The sequence below is a fragment of the Zootoca vivipara genome, chromosome Z1 (assembly GCF_965207765.1).
Source record: "Zootoca vivipara chromosome Z1, rZooViv2.hap1.1, whole genome shotgun sequence".
Classification (NCBI taxonomy): Eukaryota; Metazoa; Chordata; class Lepidosauria; order Squamata; family Lacertidae; genus Zootoca; species Zootoca vivipara.
In genome coordinates, this window is record NC_142583.1 from 44,607,763 (window position 1) to 44,625,776 (window position 18,014).

The following is an 18,014-nucleotide window of genomic DNA, read 5'->3' on the forward strand; positions in this document are numbered from 1 at the left end:
GCTAGGGGCAATGCTATATCAATGCAATCAGTCATACACCAGCAGAACCCCATGTCAGAATCACAAAAAATGGATAGAATGAGAAATTGTTTTGGCATGAAAGGAATTAAGAAGTGGCCAGCCTGTCCTCAAAGTCAGGTTTGGATCCATTCCTTGCACCAGCATCATGAAAATAAAGTGGAGCTACCCTTGTTTGGTAAGGGAACCTAGCTGATGCTTTGAGATGCATGCAATGGTCCTACACCACTCTCTCCCATGTCTTTATATTAGCAACAGACTACCTTTTTGGGACAGATGTAGGAAAATCTATCACTAGGTGGCCTTCCTGCCTGCAACCATACTATCATCTAGCGCTTTTTTTCTATTAAAAAAATTGTTTAGGGTTACTCTTTTCCTACTCATATTGAATTACTACCCCTCAATGTTTAGGGGTATGCATACCCCTGCATCCCCCCAGAAAAAAGCACTGTTATCATCTACTTGTATATAATTTTATTCTTTTTAGGGATAACATAAGGGTTCATAATTTACCTACATTTGTATATATCAATCTACTGTAGATGGTTTTTCGTTACTGTACAATTACAGTACAATTCATAAATATGATGAATCTGTGTATCGGTAATCGATACCTGGTCAATTACTATTCTCGCTTGTGTGTGTTCTGCTTATGGCAACTATATATATTCTCTACGTAAGAGCAGGAAAAAACCTCATTCAAAATGTTTAGCAATTTACAGCACCCCTCTTTGAAATTTCCATGCATTTATATTTATCTATGTAATCATTTTTGTCCAACTAAATTGCAAATGGCATTAAACTAGTAATGGATTATACATATTCAGAACACCATTCCAAACGGTAAGGAAATCCAGATAAGCTACACCCATCCCTTCTTCCCTGTACTCCGAATATGGTGTTCACTGATAAAATACACTGTCCAATGAAACTCCTGTTCTGTTCTGGGTGGATTAAAGAAGGAATTCCTTCTATTGTAGTTGCAGTTTTAAAAACCCATTATATTTGCTTAAGCAGTCTGCTTTAAAATAGCATGGATTAATATGCTCAACAGGAAGTTGGAATGACAAGGTCAGATGTGGAAGTCTGTTATTGTTTAGCTTAAATCCCAAAACATTTACTTGGAAGTAATTTTCATTGGTTTCAGTAGGACCTACTTTTGAGTAAACCTATTTTGGACTGCAGCTTGACTCCTTGTAGTAAGCACATTTTAACCATTATGGCTCTGTGTGGAGCACTGCCATATGAAAGTGTTTTTCTGGAATATTACCCCTGGTGTGTTTTCCATAGCTTGGGGCTGTGGTACCCTCCAACACTAATAACTACAACAGGCATCCCCAAACTGTGGCCCTCCAGATGTTTTGGCCTATAACTCCCATGATCCCTAGCTAACAGGACCAGTGGTCAGGGATGATGGGAATTGTAGTCCAAAACATCTGGAGGGCTGAAGTTTGGGGATGCCTGAACTACAATTTCCATAATCCCTGAACTATGGCCATGCTAGATGGGGATTAAAAGAGATGCAGTTCAGTAACATCTGATATATTTCTGCAATATATTAATTCTGACCCCACCTGCTACAGACATAAACATCCTTCTTATATCACTTCTTTTTAGGGGAGTGGTGTATACATCTGTTTACCCATGTGCACACACGTTTGTACAAGGGGCCCTACTCTTACTGTATGCCAGTAATATCCATAGAGGGCTGGCAACAAGTGTGAGGTAGTCCTAGATAGAAGTTGGTCAAGAATCTTAGAATTACAGTAGCTTAATAGGATGCCCCTTTCCATGACCAACAAGAGAAACTGTTTTCAGCAAGCGCTTACAGAAGGCCTCTGGAGCTTGTGACCAATGCTTTGGAGTGGGGAGGTGTTAAAATAGGAAATCCTGCTTTCTCCTGGGCCTGATGTGGTGTGCAAAGCATGTCCTGTGGGTACTAGGAAAATGGCATGTTTTGTTCATTTATACAGCAGCCATATAACTGCAACTCACAAAACAAAACAAAACACGGTAGAATAGTGTTAAAGAATAAAAACTGGGACATATTGAATAAAAAAACCCGAAGCACAATTAAAACAAAATACCGTAGCGAATTAATGTGGATTTCGGTGAAGGATATTTTTGGGGGGAGGGGTTGCTTATTTTAAAAAGAAGTCCATTAGGGAAAGGGGTTTATGCAGCCACTAACTATTAAAAACAGCCTGCTGGGTCAGTCCAACCGCCCACTTAGTCCCTGCGCCCGTTCTCACAACGGCTACCCCAATGCCTGTGAGGAAGCCCGCGCAAATGAGCCCTCTCTCGCCCGTGCTTTCCAGCAGCTGGGACGATATACTGTACAAATTTTCCCTCCTTCAGCCAGCATTTTTCTCAGGGCGAGTGTTAACAAGCCTGTGAGGTAGGGCCTACCTGATTTTTATTTTATTTGCACAGAGCGCCCCGTGTTCTTAGGTGCAATATACCACTGACAACTCATGACGACGCTCATGCATCTTCGCCATTGTTAAGGCAAAAGAAATTGAAAAAATTCCGGGAGCCTCTCGGAGATAAGCAGCGCCTTCGCCGCCCTGATTTTATAATCGATAAGGGAAAGGGCGGGGAAGCACAGAAGCATGTTTATGGCGTCGACGAGCCCCCTTCTCCCCCCCCAAAAGAATATTCTAGTCCAGCGCCCGCAACGCGCGCGCGGCATTCCTCCGTCGGCACCACGTGAGCGCCAAGAATTTATGAGGGCGAAGGCTCGCTCGCGCGCGGACGCCACGCGCGCGCACACATTCTCTCTCTCTCTCTCCAACCAACCCCTCCCAGGCGAAAATTCCCCTAAGGTGGAAATCTGCCGTTGGGTAACCGCGTGCGCCTCTTTCTCATTCGTTCTGCTGGGCGCGAGCTAGCGTGGGTGACGTGTCCTTACCAGTGACCAATCGGAGCCCGGGCGAGGAAGAGTCAGACGGCGCCCCGCCTGCGCCTCCCCGCCTCCCTCCCCCGTCGCGGGGCGGAGCGGTTCCTCTCAGGCAGGCGCTGGCTGGGCAGTGATGGCGGACGATGGGGATGGGAAGCTAAGGACTGAACAAGGAGGCGGGGGTGGCGGCGGCGGCGGCAGCAGCAGTAGCCCGGAGGAGACGGCCGCCGGCAGCTGGCTCGGGGGGAGCGGCGGCTTCGACATGCTGCTGAGCTTGGCGCTGCTCGCGATCGTGGCGCTCGCGGCCTATCGGCTCTACAGGCGCTGGGGCAAGAGGAGCGGAGTGGGGGGCGCGGCGCAGCAGGGCCAGGCCGACTCCTTGCCCCGCATGAAGCGGCGGGACTTCACGCTGGAGCAGCTGCGCGAGTATGACGGCGCGCGCGCGGCGCGCATCCTCCTGGCTGTCAACGGCAAAGTCTTCGACGTGACCAAAGGCAGCAAGTTCTACGGGCCCGGTGAGGGGGACGGGGGGAAGGGGGCTAGCGGGGGTGGGGCATACATGCCTCCTGGGTGAGCGAGGGTGGGACAAAGGCTGGGAGGGGGAAGAAGGGAGAAACGCCCCCGCCCCCAAGTAGCAGGTGTAAGTAAGTAAGTGGGGGAAGGGGAAAGGCCCGCTTTGCCCACCCACATGGGTAGGTGGAGAAAGAAGATATAGCAGGCTCCACACCCCCAGGCTGGGGGTGGGGCGGGTTTCAGGGCACATTTGGAGGCAGGGAAGTGCCACTGGAACCACAAAATACCCATTTCGCTGGTGATCTCTGAACTCTCCCTTCCAAAACAAAAGGTAAACACACACCCCAAATAAAATACAGACAAGGAAGCAGACAGCATCTACACAGAAACAGGTAGCCCACATCCAACCAAACCGAATAATGTGAAATTTAAAATAATCATTAAAAAAAACTAAGGAGGTAGGGGGCCTTGGCAAATATGAGGGCTTGTTTATGGGTATGCCAGGTAAAAGGTAAAGGGGCCCCTGACCATCAGGTCCAGTCGTGTCCGACTCTGGGGTTGCGGCGCTCATCTCGCTCTATAGGCCGAGGGAGCCGGTGTTTGTCCGCAGACAGCTTCCGGGTCATGTGGCCAGCATGACAGAACTGCTTCTGGTGAACCAGAGCAGCGCACGGAAACGCTGTTTACCTTCCCGCCGGAGCGGTCCCTATTTATCTACTTGCACTTTGATGTGCTTTTGAACTGCTAGGTGGGCAGGAGCTGGGAGCAACGGGAGCTCACCCCGTTGCAGGGATTCGAACCGCCGACCTTCTGATCAGCAAGCCCTAGACTCTGTGGTTTAACCCACAGCGCCACCTGGGTCCCTTGTGGGCATGCCATGGTGCCCACAAATACAGTCTTGGGCACCTAAACTTTCATTCCTTGTCTTGTTCACACATCTGCTTTACTTTCAGACATTTAGTCCCTTTTGAATGCATATTTGCCCTGGAGTGAGCAAGCTGTCTTTGGCATATTTGCTTCCCATTCCCTACACATGTAATTCTCTGGACTTTGATTAACTAACTAGAAATAGTTCCAGCCTTTTACAATGTGAGTTGGAATCCAGATTCATTTTATTAAGGCTTGGATATTTACTCTTTCTGCAAGTCTCTCAGCAATTGCAATGGTAATTGGGCTGCAGTCTTACACATAGTTACAACAGAATAAAGTTTATAAGAAGTTGACGTGGGGTTGTGGACTTCATCTTATACTGGTCCTAACCATGTGCAGATAAAGGCTTATTGATTCATAACTGTGCAAAGTTCTTGGCAGCTGGAATAAAATTTGTCTTGCTTCTGATTAGATTTTACCTAATATATATTAAAGTAGGTGGGGGATTGGCAATATATAGTCCAGTTCTTAATATGTTTACTTGCAAGTAAGTCCTACTAAGTAGCGGGTTTAATAATTAAACATTATTTTATTCAATAGGCTCCCAATGATCTTTTGTGAAGTATATAGTAGGTAGGTAGTGAAGGAAAAGTAGGGCAAGGATTTTAAAAAAATTCATTGTACATAGAAAGTTAATAGTTAGAATAAATTTACAAATTATATGAGTTTGGGGCTGCATTTTTAATTAAAAAAATTGCACAACCAATGGGGCATCTGTGGCCCTCCCCAAATGTTGTTGGACTTCAGTTCCCATCTGGCCGGGAACAATATCTGGAGGTTCATATATTCCCCATCCCTGCTGTACTCAGTTGCCTGGGGGTCAGTCACAATGAAACTCTGATTGCCTTGGTTCTGTGTACACACAGATGTGCATACTGTAAGTCAGTTTGTATATAGTTAAAAACTTCTCCAAACAAAGCACAGACAATGTACACATAGGTTGTAGTAAGCATGTTAGAAGAGGCATTTTTCTGTGTAAAAGAATTGTGAATATCTCTAAATAGTGTTGCAATCTATTTTGAAGGTAATTTTAAAAGATCTGTCCATTAATCATGATATTTTTAATTCATTAAAGACCTTAATTGAGTGGTTAAACTTTGTGGCCCTGTTTATTTAAATATCTTGCTGACCACTTACACACTGCAAATGTGCAACTTGTGCTGGTGAAGTAAAACAGTGGTAATGTAGGTACAAATAGATAACATGGCATTTGGGCTACTAAACCTTCCTCCCTGAATACTGGAATCAGTTGTGAGAATTTGATGCTGGAATAGGGGTCTATTGTGTCTTGCATTGTGCTGAGCATTGAAACTAATTTTTTCCAGCTCTCTCTGCAGGCTATATACTGGCCACAATATGCTAACTATCAAGTAGGTATCTTGACATTTTCACTATCACACAATACAGCAGTCCAAAACACAGTGATCCCACAACTGAGGAAATGAATCTCATTTTCCCAGCAACAATATGTTTTGATATTTAATAACAAAAAAGTACTATTAGTAAAACTAATTCTTAAACTATTATAACTTACTTAAAGAATAAGCAATATGTGTATCGGTATCTGTTATGTTATAAACCTTCCTGGAAAGTACCTTGGAAGACTCCTACAGAAGATCTTCAGCCTTCTAACATGGATGGGTCACTAAATGAATTATTAATAAAGGAGACATCTTTTATAAGAATATGCTTGTCCATCTAACACTGAAAGAAGTGGTGGCTTGTAAACTTGAGGTTAACATATGTGACTTCAGTGAATCAAATGATGCTGAGTCAAAAGCACAATAGAGACTGGTAAGCACTCCATGTTAATGGAGATTTTATTTCTTATATTTTGCCCTTCTCATGAGAGTGCAGGGTGGCTAAAAGCAAATGGTAGAGCAAAGTAAAAGCACACTACAAAGTATAGCAGACAAGTCAGCACTAAATTAGAGAAATACCATATAAATTATGCCACTTACTATACCCCAAAGGCCTGTTGGAACAAACAGGTATTTGGTTGCCCTCTGTGGGGAACAGTCTGAGTGTGGTAGGGAAGGGGTTCCACAGTCAGAGCAAGACCATTGAGAAGGCCCTGTCTCGTGTGGCGATCCTCTAGGTCAAATTCACTGAGGGTACTACAAGCTAGGCTTCCCCTGCAGATCTCAAAACAAAGGTTTGCTGATACTGGGGAAGGCATTCCTGCAAGTACTTGAGTTCTAACCCATTTTTTAATGCTATTATCTTACTGAATTGGACCTGGTAAGCTAGCACAATTCTTTCATGTTCTGTGTCATTTACCATTTCTTGCTGCCCTGCACAACAGCTGGACAGTAGCACTCTGCGGCAGCTGCAGATTCTAGGTCATCTTTAAGGAAACACCCATGTAAATTGTGTTGCGTTAGTTCGATCAGGAGCTGTTTGAGTGTGGACAACTGCAACTAGATCATCCTGATCCAAGAACAGCTTTAATTGGCCAACTAGCTGGAGCTGGCACTCCTAGTGGTGGAGACAATATCCAGGTAAGGGACCCCGACCATTAGGTCCAGTCGTGACCGACTCTGGGGTTGCGACGATCATCTTGCGTTATTGGCCGAGGGAGCCGGCGTACAGCTTCCAGGTCATGTGGCCAGCATGACAAAGCCGCTTCTGGCGAACCAGAGCAGCTCACGGAAACGCCGTTTACTTTCCCGCTGTAGTGGTACCTATTTATCTACTTGCACTTTGACGTGCTTTCGAACTGCTAGGTTGGCAGGAGCTGGGACCGAGCAATGGGAGCTCACCCCGTCATGGGGATTTGAACTGCCGACCTTCTGATCGGCAAGCCCTATCAGCAATGTCAACCCCCCAAAAAAACCTATGCACCTGTTATTTTAGGAGGAGTGCTGCTAATAGGCTACTAATTCTGAGACCTGAGAATCACCTACTCACAACACATTCAGCTTAAGAGTATTAATAGAACACAATAAGCCAAACTTAGGCATTTCTCAACCTCCTCATTTCTGTAAAAGCCATGCTTATGCTTTTGAAGTCCATAGATTGCAAAATGTTTAGCTTTGTCTAGATTTTGCCTTTTTCATGGAATCTAAAACCTCCCTGAATTAACGCTTCAGTAGTAACAATAAATATATGATAGTCTATGTTGTTCAGCTGCCCAGATGATTTCTTTTTTGTAACTGCTATGATATTATCAGAATAGATTTGGGTGAGGGGTTTATGAACAATACGAACAGCTGTCCCATGGAACTATGCTGTCATTGCAAGAAATGACAAATTATCGGATACCAGTTTCTTTGGTAATCTTAACTGTTACATAGTGAAGCATTATTTTTATGCTTTAAATTTTACGAATTACAGTATTTGTTAGGCTAACAAATATAACCTGCCCTGGGATCATGATGAACAGAGGCCTAGACTTTGATTACTTATTTCAAAGTAATAATAATAAAAAAGCAAACTAATGTCCCAGTTGATATATCTACCATTGCTTGCCAGTAAACAATAAAATTGTGAGCCCTTCTGTGCCTTTCATCAACATACCCATTTTGGCTAGTTCCACACATGTTAATAGACACTCCTAAACAGATGGAGAATTGGTGTATTTCTGGTTTCTAGTGCATACTATTTTAGGAGCAGTCATTAAGTTCACAATTTTTTTAGGGATTCCAAGTGCAATCATATCTAATGTGACTAATAAAGGGTATGTATGTATGTACGCACTTACAGTATGTATGTATTTAGCCACCCTTCATCCCTAGATCTCAGGGTGGTTCACAAGATAAAAATACAATATAGTGACCACAAAATGTATAATAAAAACAAAAAGAAGCCATGCAGTTTGAGATACTATTCTCCAGGTTTCCTAGGTTTGAGGTACTATGCTGTCCCCAGGGAGGCTTGCCTGGCACCTTCATTTCATATCTTTAGGCACTAAGCAAAACCTTTCCTCTTCACCCAAAGCCTTTGGCTAAAAACAACTACTGTACAAGCTTTTTAACTGCGTGGAGGGGTATTGCTTTTGTTTGTTACTATGTTATATATTGTTGTGTCTTTATATTGTAAACCACTCTGATCCTCGGATGAAGGGTGATCTAGAAATTTAATAATTATTAACATTTAAAAGACTCTTTACATGTCCAAAAGCTGACTACTATATTGGGGTGCTTTCCTTTTGAGTCTACAGTCAGAGGTTTTTTAGTGATCCTTTTAATAACTTGAAACACTGCTGGAATGTATGGAACTGAGGAGGAAAATTGTAAGGAGACTTGGAACAAAGTACAGTTCAAATCTTCAGCCTATGATTATGAGAATGATTATAGGTGATTCATTAATGGCATTTAGACCTATTAAAACTACAGTACACATGATTAGCGGACCCATATCACTAAAGTGCTGGAGAGGTGGTGATGAGATTGGATGCTACTGCTGTGTGGTGGAAGTGTAAGATAGTTGAAAACTGCTGGAAGTTAGATTTTCATGATACAGTATTTTAAACAGACCTCTCTTAATTCAAAATTGGCTTTGTTTATCATTTTTCTGAACAACCCAGATTGCATTATTTACAGGACTTTTGTAAGCTTTGCCATGCTCATAAAATTTGTGATATCTGTGGGAAATTATATTCAAACATAACTATGCACAACCAGTAGTTAGTGTCGGAAAGGACAACAGGGTTGTATTGCTAGATAGACTCAGCTAAGTCACACCCCCTCTCCTCCAGAGATGGAGAAAGTAAAGCCTTCTTCCTCCTCTTCTTTCTCCCCTTCTCTCTCTCTCTGTGTGTGTGTGTGCGCGCGCGCGCATCATGTAAGCTTTGTGGGAGTTCCACTGTGCAAGTGGGAGTTCTTGCATGGGGCAGCTTTGTTTAATGAAACATTCAGTGTCTGTGTTGGTGTACTGATTTATCATTGCAGTTGTTTTTGAGGCTACAGGTAGCTTCTTGGTATAGTTGTATTTTTCTACTATAAACTATGACTCTTGATAAAAATGTATCTCTCTTCACATTAAACTAGAGTTCTGTTCATTTTCTTTCTAACATTTGGGTCTGTCCTTTAACCCAAAAGTATAATAGAAAATGTTTTTTTCCAAGCATAGCAAGGTAAAATATGCTTAAACTCTTTTAAGTGCATAGTTGTGAAAAACACTAATGAATTTAAGCCTTAATATATGTATTTATCTGAAATCCTAGTATTGCAATGTGGACAAAAGTTTTAGAAAGTCGTTTTTGTGGTTGTAGGTTGTTCTAAACTATTTTTGTTATATTTAGGTTACATATGTTCTACCATGTGATCTTGAATTCCTGAAGCAGTCCATTGATCAGATAATATGAGCCAATTCAGCACAAATTGGTCATATACGATTTAATGAGAATGACTGCTATCATTCTGTTATTAAACGTTAAACCCTTTATGTGACTTGTTTCAGTAGATAAGTGTATAATAGTGTCACTGTTCATTTGAATAAAAACAACAAACTTATTTCCATAACTTGAATTTCTGTGCCTTTTTTAAAAAGTCATTTAGTAATTTTCTACATGTTATGTAATCTTAAGTTTCAAGTTCAGCTATTTCCAAAGGTCAGGTTGATAAAAGTTAGTTGTGTTGCCAAGTTCCATTACAGCAATTGTTAAACCACAGATCAGAAGGTTGGCGATTCGAATCCCTGCTATGGGGTGAGCTACCATTCTTTGGTCCCTGCTCCTGCCAACCCAGCAGTTCGAAAGCATGTCAAAGTGCAAGTAGATAAATAGGGACCGCTCCGGTGGGAAGGTAAACGGCATTTCCGTGCGCTGCTCTGGTTCACCAGAAGCGGCTTAGTCATGCTCGCCACATGACCCGGAAGGTGTACACCGGCTCTCTCAGCCAGTAAAGCAAGATGAGCGCTGCAACCCCAGAGTCATCCATGACTGGACCTAATGGTCAGGGGTCCCTTTACCTTTACCAAGAAAAATATTTCACGCTTCTCTAAATGTTTTGTGGCTTTGTTATAGATTCAGTTTCTTTAACCAAAATCTGTTCTGCCATTCATGTATCATATGGCTTATATAGTATTTGAGTTACGGTAGTGACCTCCTTTGTTAGCTTGCGCATTTCACTTCATTTGAACAGCATTTTGTAGAGGAAAGTTCATGTTTGTGGATTGTTCAGCTTCTGTGTTAGCCAATGCTCTGTCCAGGAAAGTAGGATAAACTTATATTTTGCAGTCCTGAGTAGAGACAGTCATGCAAATTTAAAGATGTTTGCACTCATCCACTGTGTGACTAGCATTTGTCATGTATTTTTAAAATAAAATATTATAATTGGGACAAAGGAGCAAAGCAGTTTGAGTTCCTGAATAAGCTTGTTTGTTCAAGCTCAAGTTTATTAAACTGTTCAGTTAGCTCTGATGTTTGGCAACCATTAATCTGGGGTAAGGGATTATGAGAACACATCAATGTTATTCTGAAAGGATAATGCAAGTGAATGACTGAATACATGGGTCTGTTTTTTTTTCTATTTTCAGAGGGTCCTTATGGAATATTTGCTGGCAGAGATGCCTCAAGGGGACTGGCAACTTTCTGTCTAGATAAAGATGCTCTTAGAGATGAATATGATGACTTATCAGACTTAAATGCTGTGCAAATGGAAAGCGTTAGAGAATGGGAAATGCAATTTAAAGGTAATGTTTAAATTGGGATATTCCTTTAAATCAAATGGAAAGTGAGTACTTTTAAATGTGTTTCTCAATTATTTTGCAGAAATTGGTATTTACTACATTGCTAGTGATTTTTAGTTTGAAAATGTCATGGTTCAGCTTATGTAAATATTCAGTTAATATGCATAGGTATAGTGTATCTGTGTGGAAGGGGAGGTAAGAGACACCTTAATAGGTTTCCATGGCTGGGCACAACAGGACAACTCCCTTCCTCAGTAGTGAAAATACTGGATCAGATGGGGGAATCAGGAGGATGTGGAGGCAGTTGGTTTTAAGTCTAAGTATACAGTTGCCTCTTGTTAATTCTGCTGCCGCAAGCAAGATAAAAAATTGTGCTGGCTGGGATTGATGGGAGTTGTCATCCAGAGCATCTGGGGGACACCAGATTAAGGAAGGTTAGGATACCTAGTGCCTCTGTAAACATCAGCATAAATCTAAGTACCTATTGTGGGGGAAGGAGGTACTGCTGTGCTGGGAGTGATCACAGGGGTTCTTCCAGAATTCCAAGATCACTATCTCATGAGTTGCTTGTGTACCCTTCAGGGACTGCAGTACATTCACATCATTGTAGAGACATTCTTGCAAGGATGCTTGTGCAGGCAGAACTTAGTCCTTGACTGTTCCTTAACAGTCAACAGGGGAGGGTAGTGGTTGCAGAGGCAAAAGCCACTGCTCTCTGCAAGTTCAGTTAACCTCTGACACTTGTTGCTGTTTGGTGAACATGGGTGGACAAGTCAGTGTCAAGAAGACCTCCCCCCCCCCATAAACACTAACCTTTCCATTGTGGGAGTATTATTTCCAGTATACGAGGATGTTTTTCAGGTAGGGGAAAGCTAAGAGAACAGCTTAGGTGTGTGTAATTACACCTTTAATCATTGATACTAACTAAAAACGTTAAGTTAATGGGCTGAGAGATAGACCAATGTTTATATAGATGTTTAATGTCATGTTGTAACTTTTGATTATAATATCTACATGTCTTTTTCAGAAAAATATGACTATGTAGGTAGACTGCTAAAGCCAGGAGAGGAACCATCAGAATATACAGATGAGGAAGATACCAAGGATCACACTAAACAGGAATAAACATTGTAAATCACCAAAGTCAGGGGCCTTTGGAACTGCAATCTCTTACTCCCCATCACAGAATGCCCTGTGTCTTTGGGTACAGTTCATCTGCTGCGGAAAACGACTTGATAGGTTTTGTACAAGAACATCATTACCCTCTCAACAAAAAATTGATTACTAGGCATTCTTTGCTGCCAAACATATTTTTTGTTGCAGTTTAACTGTAATGCCTGGAAAGGCTTCAGAAATGGAATGGGCGCAGGGATTTAAAATGCAAAGAAAACTAATCTTTTTAGCATGTTGAAGCCTATGAACAGTTTGTTATTTACAAGCTTAAGCGTTTCATATGCCATTTTCTACTTCTCTTGACGCTAAATGAAAAACCTAGTTAAGGAATCCCAAGTAAATTTGGCTGCTGAAACATAATAAAATGAAAATACTCAGACTAGTTTGTGGGCCATTGGTTTCCATGGCAGAAAACTACTTCAGATCTCTGCAGATTAAAGGGTTTCAAATAGAATCTCCTGGAGGATAAAGGAAAATTTATCTGCAGAAGGTATCATCTGAAGCTTCTATGATTTTCCTTCCCCCTCAATCAAATCGGAATAATTGTGCCTTATTTCAACTTAGAGACTTGAATTGTTTTAAGGGAAAAGCCCAAATGTGACCTGAGTCACTAAAAGCAGCATTGAGGACTGAAGTTAGAACATTCGGGTGACTGGAAAACATTGATGTCATTCTGTATATAGAATGTAAAGGAATACTCAGTGTTACTGCCATATATATATATATATGTTAATATACATAAACTTAATTAGCAGTGTAATGGCCAAATGCACTCCCCTTTTGCTTTTTAAATAAACAAGCCCACCTCTTCCCTAAATTTATGGAGCCTAGACTCATATCTTTGAGAAATGAGGAATGCGCATGGATGTGGGTGCTCAAGTGCAAGAAATGGAGGGATGGTTCCTGCAGATACTGTAAATATGAATACAATTTTAATAAAGCATGTAAAATACCAAATGTGCTGTCAAACTTTATGTAGATGCTATTAAGCTAGTATCGGTGGCCAGGACTCGTGTGTATGAGTAAAAGAAGAAATATTGGAGATATTAAATATTTTTGCACTGCTATTAAATAAAGCTTTACCCAGCTCATTTTTACTTAGTCATCACACTTAATTCACAACAGAAATGTGACATTCAGGTACAGTTTAGATGAATGAGAGCAAACAGGTGGCATATAACAGTGGAGCATGTCTGTATGTAGACATGCTTTGGCTATTACTTTTCATTTAAGGTTGTCATTCCTTTTTCTTGGCATATTACAAGCACAGCTTGTTTTTATCAATGTGGCAGGTAAAGGAAAAAAACTAACTTTTTATTGAATGCATTTCCTGTAAATTAGTCAATAAAGTAGCATTAAGCTGCCATCAATGACCAACACAAGGAAAATCATGCCATGCAGTAATAAGACAGCCATGTGTCGTGCATGAAGAAAACTCAGCTGTGATCTTCAAGCTATGTGATATAGTGTGTTTAACAAACAGCATCCTCCTCCTGTCCAAAATGACCAAACAGTTCCGGACCATGCTCAGGTTGGCTTGTGAGTAGAATGTTCTTATGGTGTCAATAGGAAGATTTTCTATCTGCTGCCCCATTTTTTTAAATGTGAACATGCTGTTGTCCTTTAATTTGAAAATAAGCCTCCACTGATGAGCCACAGTTACAACTCTTCCACTCCAAAAATGTATTCCATAATTGAAATAATGCAGTCTGTTTTGAGAAATGAACAATTTGTGTTCCTACTTTTTTTTAAATAAAGTGTTCTGTAGATACATTGTTAGTGTGCTGTGTTCGTCATTTTACATTCAGGGAGTAAAATGTTGGACTTAACATAATTTCCCTTTCTATAGTGGATGCAGGGTATCCCCAAATCAATTGGTGTTCCCACTCCAGTAGGGCAGGGCTATGTAAATCAGACTTGTAATTGCCATCCTGGATGAGAGAGTGTCTCCCTAAGTTTAGGGATATAACAGCAACAATCTGAACAATTCAGAAATTGCAACCCTGAAAAGCAAAAATAACAGACGAGGAAACATGTAAGGCATCTCTATCCTTAAATAGCACCAGCAGAGAGCCAGACATTCCTAGCAGCAATAATCACTCCAGGTAGAATACCCTCAATCTACTGTAGAAGAGGAACTTCCCACAGTAAGTGCAACATTTTCCTACGATAGAGGGTCAGATTGGATGTTCAAAAACTACCCATCCATAATAGGGTTTTTCATTGTGGTTCCCACCTAAAGCTGAGACCACCTCTGAAGACACCTTGGAGAGAACCATTTAGTTCACAATGACACACAACAACACTGATGATCGTATGACTTCCCTACAGTTGTCCGGAGGATTGATACTGAACTACAGTGGTATTTGCACTTCACATGGAATGAGCAGTGGTCCTTTCAGGCAAGAGTGGGTGCTTTGTAACACAGAAATGCAAGCTTTTTTTCCCATTATAGTAAAGCTTTAAAGACTTTCCTCCCACCACTACCAAAAATTCAACATCCTTAGTACACCTACCGTACATGGTATCTTACAAATCTGCCCTCCTTTCTACAAAACTCCCCTCCTTTCTCCTAATTAGTGATATGCCCAACTACTGCTACCACGAGTCAGCTGCTATAGGTCTGGACTGATGACTGGCCCCATGGGATTTGCTGATGTGGTCGTAGCGTAGCAGGAGCAACAGGAGCATGGCTGATGCTCCTTAGTGGTGTGACAGTGATGGGAGGGGGACAAAATGCTCACACAGGCAAAGGTGGGCAGCGGCAGCAAGTTGGTATTGAATGCTGTGTCTGAGGCACACCACTCATGAGAGCAGTGTCCACTTGTATCCCGTCACAAAGTAGACTTCCCCCATTTTTCCCACCATCAAGACTCTAACCAGGTATTCTCAGCTATCTGGATCAGTAAAGGTAACTAAATGCTTTGATGTGGTGATAATGGAGGAAAATGGCCTCGTAGAAAGGAGACTGGGAACATACCACCCCTTAAGGCCAGAACTAATAAAGGAGATCCTCCACTCTTTTGTCTGACAACACTGGTGACTGAGTAATGCCCAATCACTAGCTAGCAGAGGTAGTGGTGGTGAGTGGTCCTCTTGCCTTTTCCTGGTCTGTCTTGGGGAAACTTGGTGTCTGCAACTAGTCCTGCACCATGATGTATCCAGTGGCAGAGTTCAGAGAATGGATAGTGGGTGGCATTCTCTTCACACTTACCTCTGCTGTCTTGATCATGAGTATATCACAACAGGTATGTATGAGATGAATATGCAATGACACCCACTGCACCAGCCATTTCTCCTGGGGTGTGGTTTTATTTGCAGAGCTCTGAGGAGACAGTCACACCACTATGGCTGCATGTTGCTCCCTGGGCTGTAGTTTCAATGCAGATGCAGATTCCCTGCTTGTATCTGTGCAAGCCCATTTTGAAGGGATCCTCCAAGGATCCTCCATTGAAATGTAGGGCTGTCCACCCCCTGCCCATCTAGGAAACACTGCAGCTTTGGGGTTCCCTGTCCTTTTCAACTGCCTCATCAACTCCCCCAACCTAAAGAGAAGCAAGGGGGGGGGAGAGAAATAGGCAAATGGAAAAGTTTGGCAAAACTCAGCTATTGCCCTGACCACTGAAGCTCAGCAGGACAGAAACTGCAGGAGGCCCTCTCCAACACAGGATGGCAGTTAAAAGCGATTTCCACAGCCCTATTACAGCATGGAAGGACCAACCCATTTGACGATACCCTCCTCCACTGTAGGAAAATTAAATTTTCCTGCTTAGATGCAGAAAATTAGCAAGAGCATCTGCTTGCACTTACGTTACAAACAAATCCTTAGCTTCAGGTGGTTGTGAGGAAGAGCAGAAAACTGAGAGATTCTTAAATCAGATTGCTGTATTTGGGCTGTCCTGTTCTACTTTGAAACCACTCTTCCTCCCCACTGAAAACTGTTATTCTTGGCACCTTGAGTTAGATGTGCACATGCACAGTACAAGCAAATATCAGCTGTCGAAAGAGCCAACCATGCTTTCAAAACCTTTTGATAGTTTTGTACTTGGCACCTTTTAAGAAATGCAAGAATGAATGGCACCAATCCCCAGGAATCCCCTATGAATTTATCCCATAGGCCCACCACCCCTGCCCCTCAAACAGGAGCCTAAAGATGCTGGCTGTAATTCAAAAACTGTTATGTGCAAAAGAGAACTGCTGATATTCCGATGGGTAGAGGGTCACACATTTCAAAGACTGCTGATGTTTGAGGGTACTGATCTACAGGAAGCCAGGAGGCTGAAAAATCCCTTTGATTAAGAACTGTGTTTGGACCCTAAATAGTTTATTTGAAAAGGATACTAAGCTTGCTGCCACTCAGAATCAGCCTACTGCAGTAGTGTTCAATATTTTCAAATCTGGAACCCACATTTAACTAATACATGCATTGGGCAACCAACTGGATAAAAAAAAACCTATACTGTATATTTTTATATGGAGATATGAATAAAAAGTACAGACGCAGTTCATCATACAAAGTAGGTTTAAAGCTCTACTTTGATGGCTTTCATAAAGGACATAGTAATAGTTGGAGACCATTGTCACATTGTGTTCTCCCTCCACTCAAGTCACGAGGCCTTTCTCCAGGGTGCTTGAAGGTTGGCAATAAATCAGTTGGAAGGGACCCTGAGGATCATCTTGTCCAATATGCAGCTGTCCCATGCATCGAACCTGCAACCTTGGCATTATCAGCACCATGCTCCAACCAACTGAGCTATCCAATGAGAGAGCCTTTTCAGTTGTGTCCCATCCTCCCTGCTCCGCCCCCAAGTGTATGGAATACTTTCTCCAGTAAGGACTGCTTCCCACAGAGACACAGACATCTTTTTTGGCACCAGGTTAAGACTTCCCTTTTCTTCGCAAGCATTTGGTGGAATGTGACCCAGCTCTATGAAGGCTTTGTTAGTGTTGCTGCGTTTTGGAGTTTTTCGGTTGGTTTCTAATGGAGGCTGCTGGGGTTGTATGATTTGTGTGTTGAATTGATGGTCGTTTTTTAATACTGTATGCTTTGAAACTTGCTAAGTGTATAGTGTTGAGCAGCTAACAAAACAACCTGCAGCTTAATAGTCTCCTGTGTAGGGTGTAGTTCCCATCTGTTCAAGCAACCATTTTAAATGAACAGGATTTGTCTGTTTCAGCAACAGAGCCAAGTGACTGAACAAGATGCCTATTGATGGTGTTCACATATAAAACCTCCTATGCAGGACGGAAAAAGCTAAAGAAGCACCTTCCTCAGTACAAGCCCGTTCATATCCTAAGATCTTCTTGGCACCCCAATGTCCATTATGTGGTGATGAGGGAAAAGGCCGTATCTGTGGTGGCCCCCCATTTGTGGAATGTACTTCCTCCCCTTAGAAATATCAGTCCCAAATATACTTCTATAATTCCAAAACTACATAAAGAACTTTATGCCCAGGCATTTGGAGGATGTAGGAGTATTTATTGATGTCTGCCTTTCATATTTGAGGTTTTTTAGTTTTAATTGTGTGTTTTTGGCTACTCTCATTGTTAAATTGATAGTTTTCATTTTTAAGTTAAGTTTATGTGTATTATAGCAACTGCCTTCTGAGGTCTATTATGAGAAGCAGGCTGTAACTATATCTAATGTATGATGGCACCTCTAGCATAAACATAGTAAATTGATATATGCCTCTAAAACCCAAGGTCTTCATCAGAGACTATGTCTATTCAACCCAACAGAAATAAATTAGAAGCACTTTCTAAATCTGTTTTATGACACACATTAGCATTTCCCCACACAATCAGCTGCTAGTGATTTTAGTAACCTTTGCCTTCCATGACTTGTCAC

At 42.0% G+C, this 18,014-nt stretch overlaps 1 protein-coding gene and 1 long non-coding RNA gene across 2 annotated transcripts in view; one reads left to right on the forward strand and one right to left on the reverse strand.

Moving 5' to 3' along the window:
* Window positions 1–2,896, reverse strand: part of LOC148687358 (uncharacterized) — a 39,508-nt gene extending 36,612 nt beyond the window's left edge. Inside the window, exon 1 of the long non-coding RNA XR_015947756.1 lies at window positions 2,428–2,896. This is a non-coding gene — a long non-coding RNA (uncharacterized LOC148687358). The remainder of the gene's footprint in view (window positions 1–2,427) is intronic.
* Window positions 2,897–3,002: 106 nt separating this feature from the next.
* On the forward strand, window positions 3,003–13,939 carry PGRMC2 (progesterone receptor membrane component 2). Its single transcript, XM_035114230.3, has 3 exons — window positions 3,003–3,432; window positions 10,841–10,996; window positions 12,021–13,939. The coding sequence occupies exons 1-3, from the start codon at window positions 3,051–3,053 to the stop codon at window positions 12,116–12,118; spliced, it is 636 nt and encodes a 211-aa protein (XP_034970121.3). The 5' UTR covers window positions 3,003–3,050; the 3' UTR covers window positions 12,119–13,939.
* Window positions 13,940–18,014: the final 4,075 nt, after the last annotated feature.